At 43.6% G+C, this 19,605-nt stretch overlaps 1 protein-coding gene across 1 annotated transcript in view; it reads left to right on the top strand.

Annotated features, from left to right (window-relative positions):
* The window catches only part of PGBD5 (piggyBac transposable element derived 5), a 65,842-nt gene that overhangs the window by 12,984 nt on the left and 33,253 nt on the right, over positions 1–19,605 (top strand). The window contains exon 2 of the mRNA XM_062641965.1: positions 18,700–19,127. Within this exon, the coding sequence (XP_062497949.1) occupies positions 18,700–19,127 (428 nt within the window). The remainder of the gene's footprint in view (positions 1–18,699; positions 19,128–19,605) is intronic.

Genomic DNA, 19,605 nt, shown 5'->3' with positions numbered 1-19,605 from the left:
ACTGAGTTCTCACCTATCTTATGGAGAAATAGCTGATGGGGGTGACAGCCTTTTGAATTGCCCTTGCTGAAAGACTGCTTGTTTGAGTTCAGTCCTTACTAGACTGCACGTTTGTAGTGAGAAGAGCCTGTAGGCTTTAGCAGCATCTCCTGCCACCAAAGCTAGTTGATGTTGAGAGGCAAGGCCATGTGAAACCAGACTCTTGCCTGTTTTTGCATTCGTAGTGTCACATAAAGATGACAGCTGGTACTTCTAACATACCAGAGTGATGGCCAGATGCCCCTGACTGTGCTGCTCACCCACACCCGCTACAGCTGATGTTCCAGATCTGCTTGTGTGGGAGATGCAATATGCGAACAACTGTCACACCCACCACAACATCAAACTTAGCTTGAAAAAGCTGGAAGGAATGCAGCTCAACAAAATCTGAGGTTTGGATCTAATAGGAATAGTGCTTATTTATGCATTTATTTGTCCCCTGATTAATCAACCACCTTCTTCATTGTGTTTAGATGAAGGTTGCACTTTCAGGCTGTCAGTGCTGCCCTGGCATGGAGTTTTCAGTAATCATTTTCTTGGGACTGAGGTGTGAATGCATCTGTGCTCCTGCTGCCTAGCAGAAGAGACCAGTGGAAGTTTAGAGGCTAATGCACAATTCTTTTGGCTAATGGGCCCCATTCGTTGTGGCAAGCATTAAAGGATTATCCCTTATACTCCCTTATCAATATTGCCAGGGGGAGGTGGGTCATATGTGTCTGGCTCTTCCCTCACTCCAGGGAGGCTCCCTCCCTGGAACCCCTTACTACCCAGACACTGGTTCTAGAGGCAGGGGAATGTGGCCAAACCCAAGTGATAATATCTATAAAGAAAACAAAATGTAATGTTTAAGCAGTTTTGGTGTGTCTGTTGCTTTTCTTTTCTTCTTTGAGACTTGCTGAACTTGCTGTTCTGCATACAAGTGGAGCTTGAATGCTTCCTAAAGAAAGGAGACACACAGATATATTTTAAGTTTTGCTTTCTGTGACCACTGCTTCAGACAGCTGATGTAAGTTGCTTTGTCTTGCTTGTAAGCAAGCCTGTAAACTCAAGTTAAGAAACTTAGGGTGGTTTTTTTCCTAAGCAGAGTCTTTAAGCACCTCTTCTGTTGTGTCTTCAAGGACTCTGTATTGTATTTCTCACCACTCATTCATTTGTAGTTATTCCTGGATTTTGTTTTCAGAGTGCATCACTTGATATTCTGATACATCTCCATGTCATTTGCTCGGAGCAATCCTTATGCACGTTTCTTATGCATGATAAGAAACATGCATAATCTCACTTTCAGAAACATAGGCTATGGTGTAGCTCTGCACTGGTGCGTAAGAATAATTTGATAACTTATCTCAAGGCTAAGTATCTGCCTCAAAGGCATTCTGCTGGACTGGAGCCTAAGAGACCCTAGACTAAATTATTGTTGTCAGTTACCTCCCAAACTGTAGCTTTGAAAATTTCTAAAGAGATCCCTGTTGATGTTGATCCCTTATTGAAAGCACAAGCTGTTTGCTTTGACTGTAAGACATTGTTACATGGTGACTTTGTGTGACTGGATTTCTCCCTAAATGTAGCATTTAATTGTGTTTTAATGAACATTTTTATATACTCAGATCTGATACCAAAGTTACTACTGTTGTAAGTGGTAGAAACTAGCATGAAAACCCATGATCAAAAGGAACAACCCATGTTCATCACTTTCAATTTGCTTGCCAGTGTTTGAGAAGAGCAACCAGAATCTACTGAGTGGTAGTTGCCAGGCCCTGAAGGGCAGACAGCAGGGCTGCAGGATAGACTACAGAGCATTTTTATAATGAAAAGATACTTCCCTCCCTTCCTACCAGTACGCATATTGCAGCCTCAGTCTTGCTTACAGGATTAATAATTTGCATGGCTGACTGCACCATGAGTGTGCTCAGGGAAGCTTCCTTCCACTAGAGAAAAACACAATGCTATTAAACATCCTTTTGATTTGAGAGTTATGCAAATTTAAACTCCAAAGTGAGTGTTAAAGGATGCTAATATAGTACATTATCCTTTGAATCCAGAGAAGTGTATAAGCACGTGGTGCTACTTTAATGATATAAGCACACAGTAGAGCAAGATAAAAACTATTATACCGATCCAAAAGTACCACTGATACCACCACTCCCTTGTTCTTACAAGACCGTTTTTTCTGGGGGGACAAAGGGACCAATACCAGTATAGGTGTATATACCAGTACAGGTAGATCAGATGAAGCTGAAAGGATTTGAATGGAAACTCAGTGCTCTGCCAAAGTGAGGGTGAACTGTGTCTGCTCAGCTGTTTTAGTCCTCAACACTCAAGGGCAGTGTTCTCCTAACATGCTTGATCATGCACCCCTGTCAAGTAGAATTTTTTTGAGCAGGTGCCCCCAATCTGTGTATTTGTATTTATAAGTTATGTACATGCAGCACTGTAGTAGTATATTATGTAAGTTATAAAACATACATGAAAAAATAGAGGATGATAAAAATGAAATAAATTCTATTTATTAGTTTTATATTTGTTAACAGTATGAGAAAAAAATTTCCTCCAGCATATTTTCTTGTGCAGTCCCTGGCACCCCACCTGGAAACCATTGTGCTAGGGCCTATGAAAGGATCTATATTAAATTTGCATATGGGCAAGCAGGACTGTGGCCATTTGTGTCCAGATTTGCCAGATTTCAGTCCAGAGCCAAAAAGGGAATTTCTGTAAAGTGGCTGGGTGCTCCCTGACAAGAGTACTGCCAGACCCAGATTTAGCTGTGATGAAAAGCAGTATGTTCACCTGCTTTCTGTCTTCTCTCTCCTCCCCAAATAAATAACACTCTAGTTTGCCTAGCAGGTTTGAGGTTTTGATCACACAAGGTTACAAAAATTCCAGGCTCAGCCTTGCTAATAATTCGAAGGTGTTGTTTTTTCTTTCTTTTTCTTTCTTTTTTTTTTTTTTTCTTTTTTTCTCTCTGTACTAAAAAAACAATGGGGGTTATAGCCCTTAGGACCTAGTAGAATCTGGCTCTAAGGAAGGAATGTAATCGATTCTTGATGTGCAAGGGAGAATGCTATCTCTTCCCACTTAGTGGGGAAGAAAGGAGCTATATCAGAGATGATGGAAAAAGCTGATGGCATTGAATGAGATTTGCTTAATTTTATTTTATGAGGTGGTCAACATAAATAAGAAATGAATGGAGGGAAGTGTTGCTTAAATGAGAGGCCTTTGTGAACACAGCAGCAGGTGGCTGAGGAAGTGGAAGGGCAATACAAAGGAGCAAATCTGTCTATAGTACAAAACCAGCATTAGCAGTTAAGTCTGGAAGGCTTAGGAAGCAAGAGACTCCCAATGGAGATACATATTCTTGTTCTGTATTTGCCTTGCTATTCCTGCACACAGAACCCAGAGAGCGGGGAGCAACTGAGAGTATCCAGGAACCTCAAGTTTTGATTGCTTTTTCCTGGGGGATTCTGCTTTCAAAGAGCACTTAAAAAAAAAAACAAATCAGAAAACAGGAGCAGGCTTGGAAACAGATGGACATTCTTGATGCCGGAACTGCAGTGCTGTTACCCTGACTGGAGCAGCAGCATAGGCTGATCTCTCCTAGAGAGCAGGTTGACACTGGGGTTTCTGATGAATAAACATTGACTGAGGCCATGTCTCGGTGAGGGCAGGAAGGGAAGTCCGAGCTTGCTTGTATGTCAGGAGCAATACTAGGAAGAAGCTTTGCCATGTGAGAGCAGTGACCTGCCTAACTAACCCTCAGTGATTTGTTATTTAAGTGGAGGCTGTGAGGCATCTAGAGAATAGCTTCCCTTTTAGAAGATGTTGTGGTGCTGGATAAACACCAATATGCTCCACACAGATGTTGGCCGTTTCCTTGCAGGGATTGGCCAGCATAAGAAAGGGATTTGCAAAAGCAGCTCTGTGTGTGTTGTTTCACATCTGCTATGAAAATAAATTGATTTTGGTGCGCTGGCTGGGCTGTACAGAAGAGTTCATTTCTGCCTTTGCTCACTTGCAGAAATATGTACGTCATCTTTTTGGTGTTTTGTTTTTAAGCCCACAGAATTTGGATCTATGCTTTTAAGATTTTGAATGCTTCTTCCATTATGTTGAGAACGATTGAAGGTTTATGTGTGGCATGCTCATAACTGTGGGTTGTAGGAGAAGGGGCAGGGACAACTTGGAACATTTTCATTTAACATTACGATGTCTTTAAAACTAAGAAGAAAAGTCTCCAGTGGCTTACCTCCTTCACCAGTAGTTATGGCATTTGATCTGCGCTCACTTTCTAATTAGGTATTCCTTGCCAGAAAGGATTTAATGGAAAAATAGTGTATGAAAGTATGACTACAGATGTCAGCACAGTGTTAATTCACATCTGCCAGTGCTTGGGAGCAAGGGAGATGAAGTGGAACAGAAGCCAGAGGGGGCTGGGACATAGGACTTTTTGCCAGGAAAAAGCGGCGGGTTGCAGTAGTAGGGGACTCTACTTTGAAAGAGACAGAAGCACTTGTCTGTCAGCCTGACCAGTCTCAAGGGAGGTGTGTTGCCTACCAGGGACATGGATCAGGGCTGTTGCAGAGAGGCTGCCTGCTCTAATAAGTCCCACAGACTATTACCCACTTCTAGTGATACATGTGGGTGCTAGGGATATAGATAGTAGTAGCCTGGGGAACATAAAGAAGGACTACAGAGCCCTGGGAGAGGTGGCTAGGGGCCCTGGAGCTCAGATTGTCTTTTCATCAATTCTCCAGGATACTGGGGAGGACCTAAGAAAAGCTAGGAGGATCGGCCAGGTTAATAAATGGTTAAAAGGGTGGTGTCATAGTCAGGGGTTTGGGTGTCTTGGACACGGGACCCAAGTTTGTAGGCCAGGTCTACTGGGGGCTGGTGGAGCTGGTCTGATGAAGGGAAAGAGCAGTTTTGGTAGGAGGCTTGCCAGACTGGTCAAGGAGGCTTTAAACTAGATGTGTTGGGGGAGGGGGCCATCATTCCATCCCAACACACCCAGTCAGATGCCAGCACCTATAATAAATGCTCGGAGCAATGCAGAGACATTCCAGGTGCTCCAGCCAATGAGCCGGCTTCATTTGGAGCTCGGCTCAGATGCCTCTATACAAACGCCATTAGCATGGGGAACAAATAAGAGGAATTAGAGATGTTTGCACATCTACGGGGGTATGATATAATAGGCACTGCAGAAACATGGTGGGATGGCTCCTGTGACTGGAGTGTTGGAATGGAAGGTTACAGGCTTTTTACAAAAGACACGCCTGGCAGAGGGGAGGGGGAGTTGCCCTTTATGTTAGGGATAGGCTGGAGAGTATGGAACTCTGTCTGGGGACAGGTGAGCAGTCAACAGAGAGCTTGTGGGTCAGGGTTAAAGGGAAAACAGCTATGGGAGACATTACTGTGGGGTTCTGTTACAGACTGCCTGATCAAGGAGAACCTGCGGATGAAGTGCTCTATAGACAGATAGGAAAAGCCTCTTGCTCACAGGCCCTTGTCCCTAAAGCTTTGCTGTTTTCAATGAAGATTAACAAAACATATGCAACATAACATGATGAGAATTTGATGGGAAACTTGACATGAGCCAGCAGTGTGCGCTTGCAGCCCAGAAAGCCAACCGTATCCTGGGCTGCATCAAAAGGAGCATGACCAGCGGGTCAAAGCAGGTGATCCTGCCCCTCTACTCTGCTCTCGTGAGACCTCACCTGGAGTATTGTGTGCACTTAAGTAACTGGAAAAGTTCCCATTTAAATAAGGCTGTGAATTTTGACTGCTCAACATAAAAAGGACATGGAACTTTCCTGTTTTACTCTGTGACTGATAACGCTCTGCTATCTTAGGTTAATCATATATATCATCTGTGCTTTTGGCTTATCCATGTCTCAGGCTGGCACTGGAACCTATGTCCTGTTTCCCTTTGCTGCATCCTACACATTCCCAGACTTCCCTGACTCCTTGCTGTTATCTGACCCTGACCTACCAGAAGCTCCACTGCTCCCCACCCTTCTTCCTACAGTTTTGAGACACTGCCACACCTCAGAGGTTAGTGTTCTCTTGGCATTTCACTGAAGTGACAAGATGAGGCTTGTATTAGTATGAATTCTTCAAGTCTACAACTGCTGTTTCTATGAAGATAAAACTGGCTGTTGGTTAGGAAGTTGTATTCAGTTGCTGATCTGCACCTGTACCTGGAAACACTGTGGCTGCTTTAAAAAGAATCATAGAATCACAGAATAGTTAGGGTTGGAAAGGACCTTAAGATCATCTAGTTCCAACCCCCCTGTCATGGGAAGGGACACCTCACACTAAACCATGTCACCCAAGGCTTCGCCCAACCTGGCCTTGAACACTGCCAGGGATAGAGCATTCACAACTTCCCTGGGCAACCCATTCCAGTGCTTCACCACCCTCACAGGAAAGAACTTCCTCCTCATATCCAATCCAAACTTCCCCTGTTTAAGTTTTAACCCATTACCCCTTGTCCTATCACTACAGTCCCTAATGAAGAGTCCCTCCCCAGCATCCCTATAGACCTCCTTCAGATACTGGAAGGCTGCTATGAGGTCTCCACGCAGCCTTCTCTTCTCCAGGCTGAACAGCCCCAACTTTCTCAGCCTGTCTTCACACAGGAGGTGCTCCAGTCAATCCTCGTGGCCCTCCTCTGGACTTGTTCCAACAGTTCCATGTCCTTTTTATGTTGAGGACACCAGAACTGCACACAATACTCCAGGTGAGGTCTCACGAGAGCAGAGTAGAGGGGCAGGATCACCTCCTTCGCCCTGCTGGTCACGCTCCTTTTGATGCAGCCCAGGATACGGTTGTCTTTCTGGGCTGCAAGCACACACTGAAGCCGGCTCATGTTCATTTTCTCATCAACCAACACCCCTAAGTCCTTCTCCGCAGGGCTGCTCTGAATCTCTTCTCTGCCCAACCTGTAGCTGTGCCTGGCCTTGCTCTGACCCAGGTGTATGACCTTGCACTTGGCATGGTTAAACTTCATGAGGTTGGCATCAGCCCACCTCACAAGCGTGTCAAGGTCCCTCTGGATGGCATTTCTTCCCTCCAGCGTATCAGCCGAACCACACAGCTTGGTGTCTTTGGCAAACTGGCTGAGGGCGCACTCAATCCCACTGTCCATGTCAGCGACAAAGATGTTAAACAAGACCGGTCCCAATCAGGCATAGGCTTTTATTCCAGACAGGTTTTCCAAATCATGGAAGATTTAACTCTGGTGTAATAATAAAAAGATCTGTTCTGAACCCTACTGTGAAGTCTGTGCACTTCTATAAGAGAAAGAATATAGCTAGGAAATGTGAAGCTTCAGTCAGTGAGGTCTCAAGCTATAAATGTCCCAGTCTGTGGTCACAGAATGGGAGGCTATTGTTTCTGTTGTCACAATGCCCAGAAGCCTCTGTAGCAATCCTTAATGTGAAGTGCTCGGCGCTTTGCAAATGGAAGGACATGCTTTGCAGTGGTTGTTCCCATGTCACTAATTTAAGTTTACCTTGCAGGTGCATTCTGTATAATTATACCTGCAGACTCAAGGAACTGATGTTTGGGCCTGTTTTTTTGTATAGCAGAAATATCTATTGTCTTTGTCTTCCACTCCACTACTTAATATGACCCAGATTTTATCACCAACAACCATTTTTAATTTTTTTTTAAATGTGATCCCACTGTGTAGTTGTTTGAAAATCTTTGTTGTATGAAATCTCTGCAGCTAGGTCCAAAATGAGAAATACAAGCTACCTTCTCCTTTTATAAGCTGAGTTATGTTCTTACAGTGATTAAATCTTCCAAGGTCTTTCAGCTTTTATTGGTTCATATGTTGGCAGCCTGCAAGAAGCATGGGGAAGATGACCTGCAGGTAGTGTAGCAGTGGTGTGATGGATAGCTACCAGTCAGCAGTGCCTGTCTAGTGATCCTTGCCTGATCTCAGAGTACAACATACTAAGGGTATGTTTGAGGAGATGGACAAAGCATCTCTCCTGAAAGGCTGTGGGAGAAGACACATGATGCTCCTGTTTGCAAACCTATTTCCATGGCCTGTTTCCTGTTCCTCTCACACCCCAGCAGCTGTGCAGCATGGTGCAGGCCATGAGGGGTGCTGAGCAATTACGCTTGGCTGCACAAGTAGTTGGGCAGAGGTTGCAGTAGTGGTTCTGTGTTGCTGAGGATCACGCTCTGACTTTGTGCACTGTTTAGCTCGGAGTTGTGTTTCTGGCTTGCTCTGCACATACAACTCCCTGGAAGCTTTCCCTGGGGGTACAGTGGTTTGTAAACACTTCTTTGTCACCCTGGAGTTAATACAGGCAACACAGGTAATAAATCCACCTTTTTGCACAGATGACTGTTTTGGTTTTTACACTTATTTGTTGATGAAATGCTCTGTTTTCTTAAAACTGGGAAGTTGTGGGTTTGTAACAGTTGTTAGGAAGTTTAAGCAGTTGGAGAGTGCCATGGAGTGCATCATGTATCCTGCCTGTGGTAAGAGGATTAGGGATGTTGATATTCACAGTATAAAGAATTTATTGAGTTTTCCAGCCATGGGGCTATTTTGAGTTCAGACAGCCTGTGGCGCTGGTCATTTCTAAGGGCAGGCAGAGCAAGGGTGGAAAAAGGCAGTCTAACAACAGGGGCAGGAGAAAAAGAGCAAAAAGAAAACAGAGTACAGAGTGATACTGTGCATGTGTAAAGGAGCCCTGGCCCTAGCATGGACTTCAAATACATGACCTCTGCTTGCATCTTAGGTGTCCTAGGAAAGTATGTAGGCTTTCATCAGCCCCTAAGCCTAATGCACCAGTGAAGAACATGTGGCTTGTAACTGCTTGTCTCAAGGTTTTTGAGGGTGTTGGAGAATAACATGGAAAATATAAAGTGAGTAAATGGTAAGTTTAAAAGCAGCTGTGAAAATGCAGATGTGTTACAATCTTCGCTGATAAAGGTGGTGTAGCCTTCAAGTGATGGTGCCTGTGACTGAAGTGTTGATTATTATGATCTGTAAAATGATGAGATGTCCTTTGCCTCTTAGTCTGGGGCAATGGCAGCAGAGAAACCTTGTTTTACTGGGCAGTTTCTGAAGCTCACCTGGAAATCCATGTGCATGCTTTCTTACAGAAACCTCCCATGGAGCTCGTGGCACCAGCCTCCTTGGGTAGATTCTGGGTTTTGAGCTCTTCTAGCTGGGCTGCAGCAAGAGCACCCTGCTTATCGTCCTCTGCCAAGTGGATGCAGCAGTAGGTGCTTAGTTCTGTTCATGGGAAGTAGCACTGAATGGGGACTTTGGTGACTATGTGCTTACCCTAACAACTGTTCTGTGTTCTCCAGGAAGAGGCTGTAGCTGTTGGGAAGCAATTGCAGAGACCGCTACTGTAGCTACGTGTTAGCACATGTAGGATGGAGATGAAACATTAGGAGGTTCTGTACTGAAATTAATGTTCTGGCATGAAAAGGTTGTCTGTAATGCTTTACTGAATTGTCTGGATTTCCAATTAATATATTCTTTCTTTTGATTATTTAAAAAAATAATTTTGAACAAAGCAGAAAACCATTTCCTCAGAGACTTGCTCAAAAATAAGAGGTTCAGTTTTCAGTGGCGTATGCGTGTGTGCTGCATGTAAATGCAGGAGTTGATGTGGAGGCTTTCAGGATCTCATTAGTTAGGTCACTTGCATATTGACTTTTATTTACAAAAGACAAATTAGATGTCCTGATGATTTGCCTGGGAAATATACTAGACTGTTTTCCCTTCTTCAAACGCAAAACCATAGAATCATAGAATGAATTGGGCTGGAAGGGACCAGGGTCCTGACATCAAATATTGCTAATGTTTGTACAGGAGGATATTTATTTTAAATTGCTGGAAAGAAGTAAATTGCATGCAGGTAATTGTGTTTGTGAATAGTGTGCACTAGAACAGACCAGGAGCCTGGGAGAGAGAAAGATGTGATGGTGGATCGCATATGCAAGTTTCCACTGCAGAGTGTATCTGTCTCCCCATGGGGCCTTCCCAAAGCAGCCCTCTGGGATTTGGTTACAAAGGTCACCCTGCTGGAATGGAAGTTGCACTGACATGAAACTATGCAGGCTGCTTTGTAGATTTATTTCATTAATGCGCACAGCTGTAACTGCTCCTACCCAGAACTGTATTACAGATGATATATAGAATCACTGAATAGTTAGGGTTGGAAAGGACCTTAAGAACATCTAGTTCCAACCCCCCTGCCATGGGAAGGGACACCTCACACTAAACCATGTCACCCAAGGCTTCGTCCAACCTGGCCTTGAACACCACCAGGGATGGAGCATTTACCACTTCTTTGGGCAACCCATTCCAGTGCCTCCCCACCCTCACAGTAAAGAACTTCTTCCTTATGTCTAACCTGAACTTCCCCTGTTTAAGTTTTAACCCGTTACCCCTTGTCCTGTCACTACAGTCCCTAATGAAGAGTTCCTCCCCAGCATCCCTATAGGCCCCCTTCAGATACTGGAAGGCTGCTATGAGGTCTCCACACAGCCTTCTCTTCTCCAGGCTGAACAGCCCCAACCTTCTCAGCCTGTCTTCATACGGGAGGTGCTCCAGTCCCCTGATCATCCTCGTGGCCCTCCTCTGGACTTGTTCCAACAGTTCCATGTCCTTTTTATGTTGAGGACGCCAGAACTGTGCATGAAAAGGACATATGAAGCCAGCATGTTGATGATTGTCTCTAACCTGCTAGTATACTCAGTGTCAGCTGGATGGCCAGCAGCAGCCAGTTAGCTTTGATGGCTGAGCATAGTAGAATGTTAATAGAAAACTGCAGTGGCAGAAGCAAGTGCAATGAACTGCTGCAGCAGGAGTTCCCCTGATTAGGGACAAGCATGTTCAATCCCACAGTCAAATGAATAATGTGCAAAGCATTATGTAAGCTGACATGGTACAGTTTCAGCATTGACTGCTGATTTAAGGTGTTTGAATTTTTTCAGTTATTTTGACCATAAGACCTTGCGTTTGGGAAGGTTCTGATTGATGTTGATAATGCTGATTGATAGGCTGTAAGATCTCACCATAGCAGTGAAGGAAGTGTACAAGGAAAGGTGTAAGCCTTACCTGCAGTGGGATTTTTACTTTTTCTCCTTCACTTGCCACAGCTTGAAGACTTTGTAGCTTTTAAACATGATGGTAGACATAAGGAAATAATCTCTTAAGCGGGTTTTGACTGTAGCTTTAAGCTACAACAAACCACACTTCCTTGGAAGACTGGCACAACATCTGTCGCATTCTCATTCTTAGACCCGCGCTGTCGGTGGTACAGCATGCAGTTGGTTAATGAGAATGGCGTGAAATCTGCCTGGTTCATCCCCTGAAAATGTCCAGAAATGTAACTATTTTCTTACACTGTTACCATATATGGTAACTGGGTGAGTGATAGCCAAAATTCTCTACCCCTGGCATTCCAGTCTTGGTGTCCTGCTGAAGTTCTTCACCTTTTCCAGGCCGAACTGCCAGCCTGGCGCACAGCAGCATGAGGCAGGAGGAATGAGCAGGGTGCCTTGGCCATCACCCTGGGCCTTGGGAGGCCGCTGTTGCATTGAGTGGGAAGGCTGTCTTGTGTTGTGTAGGAACCAGGTACATTACTTGTCCCTGACCTATGCCAGGTGGGCATGCTAGACTTGTCTCACACGGGTTTTACTGTAATGCTGAAGAAAGTTAGATGAGTATCTGGATCCAGTACACAGCAGGGAAAACAGCTGAATTGCAGGAAGTTCCTTAGTTTACTAAACACTGTGCTTAATTTTACCATTTAGTTTAAATTTTACTGTTTAATTTACTAAATAAGTTCTTTATTTAACTTGTCATAGCTCAGCACTGTCCGGTGTAGAGACCAGGGGTTCTTTTGACCAGGGTCAACACTGAGCAGCTGTGTGCTGGTTTTCAGTCCTTTACCGTTTGTCCTTGGGTTGCTTTTGGACCCAGCTCTTAATTCTCTCTGTGGATAGAAGTCAGACTGCAAATGTGTGGATCACTATTGTTGAGGCTGTGAGGAGAATAATCCTTTTTAATGCTGGTGAGGGAAGAGAAAGTGCCATTTCATGGAAGTCGTCTGCAACAATTTTTGTGACTACAGTTATTATGTGCAGATGTTGGAGGCATTGTCAAAGGCTTACTTATAGAGGTTGGAAAAGTGCAGTCAGATCACACTTTGCTAAACAGCTTGGAATAAACTTCAGTGAAACCAACTGCAGAACAAGAGTGTGTGCTGCTGAGTGCCCCAGCAAGGGTGCAAAGTAAACTTCTGGGGAAAGTGACCTAGTAGGAGCTTACCCAGAAGTATGGGCTGCTGAGAGAGCCCTTAACAGTCTGAGAACCATCTTTAGAAGGACCGTGTCCAATTTCTTCTTTCTTGCATAAGAAACTTAATATCATGTCTGTTTGGGAGTTGTTGCTTTTTTTTATTGTATCCTCTTAGTTTAGCTCTGAGCTCCAAGTAACTCCACACTATGGATCATGTTTTGATCATCTATATAGAATTCTTGTATGAAGTAGTCCAAAAGGAAGATATGATTCATCTACCAAAATAAGAAATGCAAACATCTACTTGCCTGAAATATTGGTCAGAACCACAGCTGGTACCTTTGACTTAACAAACGAGACTTGTCCCTAAAGCTTTGCTGTTTTCAATGAAGATTAACAAAACATATGCAACATAGCATGATGAGAATTTGATGGGAAACTTCACATGAGTCGGCAGTGCGTGGTCGCAGCCCAGAAAGCCAACTGTATCCTGGGCTGCATCAAAAGGAGCGTGACCAGCAGGTCAAAGGAGGCGATCCTGCCCCTCTACTCTGCACTTGTGAGACCTCACTTGGAGTATTGTGTGCAGTTCTGGTGTCCTCAACATAAAAAGGACATGGAACTGTTGGAACAAGTCCAGAGGAGGGCCACGAGGATGATCAGGGGGCTGGAGCACCTCCCGTATGAAGACAAGCTGAGAAAGTTGGAGCTGTTCAGCCTGGAGAAGAGAAGGCTGCGTGGAGACCTCATAGCAGCCTTCCAGTGTCTGAAGGAGGCCTATAGGGATGCTGGGGAGGAACTCTTCATTAGGGACTGTAGTGACAGGACAAGGGGTAACGGGTTAAAACTTAAACAGGGGAAGTTCAGGTTAGACATAAGGAAGAAGTTCTTTACTGTGAGGGTGGGGAGGCACTGGAATGGGTTGCCCAAAGAAGTGGTAAATGCTCCATCCCTGATGGTGTTCAAGGCCAGGTTGGACGAAGCCTTGGGTGACATGGTTTAGTGTGAGGTGTCCCTTCCCATGGCAGGGGGGCTGGAACTTAAGGTCCTTTCCACCCCTAATTATTCTATGATTCTATAATTCTATAATATCGTACATTAAAGACTTGGGTATTTGCTTGCCAGTTCCTACAGGAGAGTAATATCTGAAACAAACCGGAATAAAACACAGAAGAGAACTATTACGTGCACTTGATTCAAGCTGTCAAGGCTTGTCATAAGGCCGTCAAACTGACTATGGTTTGAGAATAGTCTGATGTACATTTCTTCCAGGTCATCACAAATATAGCTGATTTTCTGGCAAGCCAGGTAGGCTCCAGTGCTTCTAAAGCTTATGTGAGAGAACCTGGTGTGAAACAGAATTCTGAAAAATCTCACTTGGGAAATATTAAAACATTGGGGTTTGATTTTGTTGCTATTTTTTGAGGTGTTTGTGTTGGTCTCTGTTCATTGAGAAAGATGAAAAATGATTTAAACTTCCTGTCATTTTTCATCAGTTGACACTTTTCCATCGTGATTTTTTTGATGAGTGTGTATTTTCTGACAGAAATCTTCCATTAGCATTTTTTTATGTTCTCTAAATAAGACCCCAAAATCATACCTGTCAGAAAGGTAACTTCTTAGGAATATAAACCAGTCTCTAATTGCTTGGATTTTGGAAGAAGGAATTAATTGGTTTTTCAGACCGTGGTCTTTGACAGCTGTGTCATATGTCAGAGTAGAAAATACTTCCCAATTGCCAAAAACCCAACAGGTTCTGGATAGATTTTTCTTGGGTGTCAGTATATAACACACATAAATGTGCTATCCTTGTGCGTGACTACAGATTGTACAAAGAGGACAATAAAATGACTTCTGAATCCTTAAACTGACGCTTCTACCATTCCTGTGCCTGATTGAGGAATACTGGCTTCTGCCCAGTTGCTGATGAAGTTAAATTAATTTCAAAATCAACCATCGTTTAGCTTTGTAAAAGGTTTCCTTCCAAACCATGCAATTTGGATTGGCATACATATGGTAATAAGTGGGCCTACCAACATAACATGATGTTTTATGTCACGAACCTTGGTTACACTTTGAATGAGAGCACTAAGTCTTTTGCACAGCAGAGCAAAGGAGAAATTTCTTCCACTGTATTTTGTTCTTACAAATCTGATTTATCCTGCCCAAGTGACAGTGCTTCTGACCTCCTTAAGATTTGTATGTTATGTTGGAAACACCAAGATTACAGTAGGTTTTGAAACTTTCCATCCTTATTCTGAGTCTGTAAACTCTGAGCTACTAAGAAATGGCTTGGTAATCAGAACAGGAGAAATGGAAAAGGATAAATTAACTTACTGAAAATGTGCTCAAATTAATTAGTCCTGCAGAATCAGTTAAGTAAGGAAAAAGCAGTTAATTCACTCGGAGTTCTTATTTTTTTTCCTAATGTGCTGTTCAGTAAGGAAGGCTAGAAACAGTGGTGGGATTGGAGCAGGGGGAAGAATGTGGCTGGTGGGAACACATCCAAGAAAGAAGACCAGAGATTTTTAGGAGGACATGCGGGGGCTGGTTGAAGGATGGTCACAGGGAAGTTTCATGTGAATTTTTTCTTAATCTTTCTGTTTTTTCGGCAATGTGGATGTTTGCTGAGACATTGAATGTGCAGCCTGCTCTCTCGCTAGGCATTGGACCCAGCAAGGCTGCTGCAGTTTGCTGAGCTGAGTTGAGCCAAAATGGGCTCTGCAATGCGCTCAGTCTGAGGGCGAGGTGCCAGCCTCCTTTACACAATCCTGTCTCCAGTATGGAAACACAAATGGCTTTCTCTGCTTAGCTTCTTCATTTATTTTGAGTCTATTATTACAGTTTAAATAGCTGTGGCACTTGGGGAGATGTTCCTTCTGAGTGCAAAACAGAAAATGGAACCAACCTGGTCAAAACAGGATCTAGTAGCAGTAGCGACTTGCAAGATAATTGCTGCTGGGTGCCTGTGTAAGTTTTTTGCTGGTGAGAAGGAAGGAGCATTTGTATGTGCCTGTTTTATCATAATCAAGGAAGTTTATGTATTTTCCATGTTCTGCAAGGTCACTTAAAACAAGTTCAAAGTGCTAGTGCTGGTTTGTGTGAAGCCCAGGCATTCAGCAGAGCTCTGTCCTTGCCTGGGTATGCACAGAACCCTGGCTCTAGCTACATGTTTGGAAACTCCAAGATTGCTTTTGTGCTCTGATGCTGTAACTTATACTGGGAGGCTAATTGATTTTTAAAGTAAAAAAAGAAAACTCCCTATATAGATAAATAAATATATTCTCCATGCACACACTTTAGAGCAGAGGAGAGAGAAACATATGAATTTTACGCGCACTCACAGTTGTATTCAGCGGAAGGCTAGGCAAAGCCACTATTCTATTTGACTGAGTAAAGCTTTGGCAGGTAAGCAGCGCATGTATGGAACAATGAACCCTTTGCATATCATTATTTTCTGAGTAAGTGCCATTTAAGTCCTTAAAAAGTACAAATTCACTATTTAAGTTTCTTGTGCAGTTGTCTCTATATATGGGATATATCTGTATACTTAGTTATATTTAAATAATTTATTTTAGGCTAGTCATTATGCAAAACTCAATTCATGCAAAAATTAGTTCTCTTCCTACAGAAATTCAGTGTAACTCTTGTTTTATTGTGCATTAGTAAATTATGAATCAGTTATGCTCACTTTGCCAATTGAGGCTGGTTTTTAAGACATTGAGATTATACAGGGGCTTTCAGAATTATATTTAGTCAACAATTAAGTTGACATTTGAGTCAGAAAGTGATTCAGCTCACTTTTTAAGAGCTGTGTGGGTTCTGCATGGCCGATGGGATACAAATCTTACATTTATTTCAGGAAGGAGAGCAGATAAGGGAATTCTGTGTGGCTGGAGCAGGACTGCTGGGTAAGTAAGGATTGTCCTATCCAGTATACCTGACAGTTATCCATAATCACTTTTCAAGGTAAACTTGTGCAGCTACTGAAAATTGAATTACATCAAAGGTTCCTTTTTGTGCCTCTGACTGCTCTTGACTTCCTAAAGATGGAGTCCAGCACATATCTATTGTCCATATCCCCCTGTCTCAAAACCAACATATTCCGTTTCGTAAGTCTTAATGCTTTATGAATGCATCTTGTTTGCTGTAGGCAAGATTTAAAATCTTATCCCTACTCCCAGGTTCTGCTTCTAAAGGCAAGAATTTGGGAACTACCTCTACGCTCTACCTGGAAGGTTGCCTGGGCACTGGAGTTGAATTAAACATCTACTCAAGATTTCATGTATAACTAGGAATACAGTCTGTGCTGTGTGTTATGAGAAAGCTGTCTCTACTGTAGAATGTCAGAATTTATAGGGAAGAAGGAAATGATGTACTGTAAGGTATTCATACAGGATCTTTCATAGAGCATTTTATAACAGTCTGGTGGGTTCTAGCAGAATATAAATCTTCTGATCAAAAGAAGAGAACTCTTTGTTAAGGTGCTTTATTATTGCAATAGCAGTTAAGTTTAAGTAATGATATCTATTCTAGCCCCATAGTTTTCACTCGATAATGAAATTGTTTTCTCATTTAAGATGACATTTTCTGCTCTGTCCTTACCGGAAAATGGTTTGTGATCTCTACTCTGGTCTTGTTATATAGAGCAGTGTGCTTTCAATTGAACTGTTTCACTCTCAGTTTTTTTAATCTCTCAAGTTAAAATTAGGAAGTAACCTTTAAATATATGTTTCTTTCCCCACTGAACTGTTTGTTTTTTTGGCATTCTTTGCAGTCTGAAGGTTCACTGTTTCAATATCTTGGTGCTATTTTAGCTTTCCTTCTAATAGTTGAGTCCACCAGAGCTCACCCAAAACATTAAGGTTTAAAAGCGAGTCCAACCACAGTATTAGTGTAGTTTCATGCAAAATTTCTGTATGCTATAGTTGCTGCTGCAAGTAAGGTTGTGAACTGAGCTACAGGGGTCCTGGGGAATGTGACCTGACTAACACGGTAGTGGATTTTTGCAGAGCCAGGTTGTAGAATGGCAAATCTCATGCTCTGATTCAGGTGGGAGAGCTGACACTGAGATCCTGGCAGCCACATAGTGCAAGGAAGATTCACTCTTCTTAGGCAAAACTTCAAGTGAGAAGCTGTGGGCTTGCCTGCATTTGATCAGGAAGAGTGTTTTTCAGACAGTCCCAAGGCTGAAGGCACAGTGGTTTTTGGATCCAACTTTTCATGTGGGGTTATAATCATGACACTATCTTTTGCACATGGATATAGAATTGCTGTTTAGCACTGCCCTGTCCATTGGGATTGTCCATGCTGCCCTTCTCAGGTATATTGATTTTCACTGCTTCTGTGGGAGAACAGAGGATACGTCTCCCACCCCCTTTCCCATGGAATAGTTGAAACTGGCAGAGAAGGTGCAAGATCAGTGAAAAGCTAGAGTAATGGCAGCACGGGACTGCAAGGTTTGTTACATTATGGGAGGAAGAGGACCAGTGTATGCATCGTAATGCTAAAATTATTCCCTGTGATGTGGACAGTGACACGAGCCACATGGTGTCTTTGACTTGTTCTGGGACTGTGCTCTTTTGGGGATGTCAGAGTGCAGACACAAAGAACTCAAAAGCACATAGGCATGATCTGCATGGTTCTGTGAGTGAAGAGAAGCAGATTGAAAGTCACAGGATTAATGACAATGAACTGGTCAGGAATTAGAGGTGCAAAAGAAAATGTGGGATCAGGTTCTAGTGCCCAGGAATCATGTCAGCTGGGATGGGGGCAGTAATCTCTCTCTGGAGGGCTCAGACACCTTTCTTCTGGGCCGTTTTGAGGAAGGCACTGTTCTGACATGCATATGTACAAATAAAAAAGTATCCCCCCAAAAGGCCAGAACAGCTGCTGAGTATCCAGATGGTGTGTAAGTGGTAAAATTAAATGCATGCTACCTCACGGACCTGCGTGCTACAGAGTGAGCAGAGGAACAAACTGTTCAGTGTGTTGTATTTCTATCATTTAGGAGGAAGACAGAGAGTAAGGGCGGGGGGGGGAGAATTTCTTGATGAGACCTGTCAGCCGGTGGGTACACTTTCAAAGGAGTTAGCTGACGTTCCATCACTTTGGCCTTGTTTTCTGGAATGGGTTGCCCAGGGAGGTTGTGAGTGCTCTATCCCTGGCGGTGTTCAAGGCCAGGTTGGATGAAGCCTTGGGTGTCATGGTTTAGTGTGAGGTGTCCCTGCCCATGGCAGGGGGTTGGAACTTGATGATCTTAAGGTACGTTCCAACTCTAACTATTCTATGATTCTATAATCTTGCTTTAAATTGCTGATGTTAGACATGATGCTGGTGATGATCAGGAGTGAGCTTACCTTCCCTTCTTGCTTTTGTCCTAGGTCCAACCCGAAAAATGCCCTTAACAGCCAGTGCCATGGACTTTTTTCAGCTCTTTGTCCCTGACAATGTACTAAAGAATATGGTGGTCCAAACCAACATGTATGCTAAGAAGTACCAGGAGAGGTTCGGTAGTGACGATGCCTGGATTGATGTCACCTTGACGGAAATGAAAGCCTTCTTAGGCTACATGATATCAACCAGCATCCACCACTGTGAGTCTGTTCTCAGCATCTGGAGCAGCGGCTTCTACAGCAACAAGAGCATTGCACTTATCATGACACAAACACGGTTTGAGAAGATCCTGAAGTACTTCCATATTGTGGCCTTCCGTTCGAGCCAGACAACACATGGCCTCTACAAAATCCAGCCTTTTCTGGACTCTCTGCAGAGTGGCTTCGACTCTGCTTTTAGGCCTTCGCAAGCCCAGGTGAGAGTTAACCCATTGGCAAGGAATATCTAACCTACGTGCTTTAGGTTGTCGTGCTAAGACTGAAAGTTCAGAGCTCGCCTACCCGAAGAAAGAGGTGAGGCTTCAACAGTGTGAAGCTGTGCTGTAGTGCCTCCATGAAACATGAGAAAAAGCACCACTGTCCTATGCGAGTACTCAGGTACCTGGCATGTTTCAGTAAGAATGATGAACTCTCAGCTGGGGCTGTTTGCTTTGGTGGTCTCAACAAGCCTGGACACTTCTTGGTGAGGTTGGCACCACTAGGTTTTGCTATCCTGAGGACGGGAAGTTGAAGGCTGCTCCTCTGAGGGAGAATGGAAAGGGCAGAGCTGGTACAAATGGGCTGGAGGGAAAGCCTGTCACTGCTCCTGATGCAGGCTGAGGGTTGGATGCAGGAGCTGAGTTTGCTAGGAGTGAGCATCCCTGACCTTAGCAGTCAATGCCTGTGGTATGGTCC

Source organism: Pezoporus occidentalis, unplaced genomic scaffold, assembly GCF_034315485.1.
Source record: "Pezoporus occidentalis ecotype Australia unplaced genomic scaffold, CSIRO_AGI_Poc_V1 ctg7, whole genome shotgun sequence".
In the NCBI taxonomy this organism is placed as follows: domain Eukaryota; kingdom Metazoa; phylum Chordata; class Aves; order Psittaciformes; family Psittacidae; genus Pezoporus; species Pezoporus occidentalis.
The sequence above is the reverse complement of the archived record's forward strand: the minus strand, read 5'-3'. Positions and strand labels throughout refer to the sequence as shown.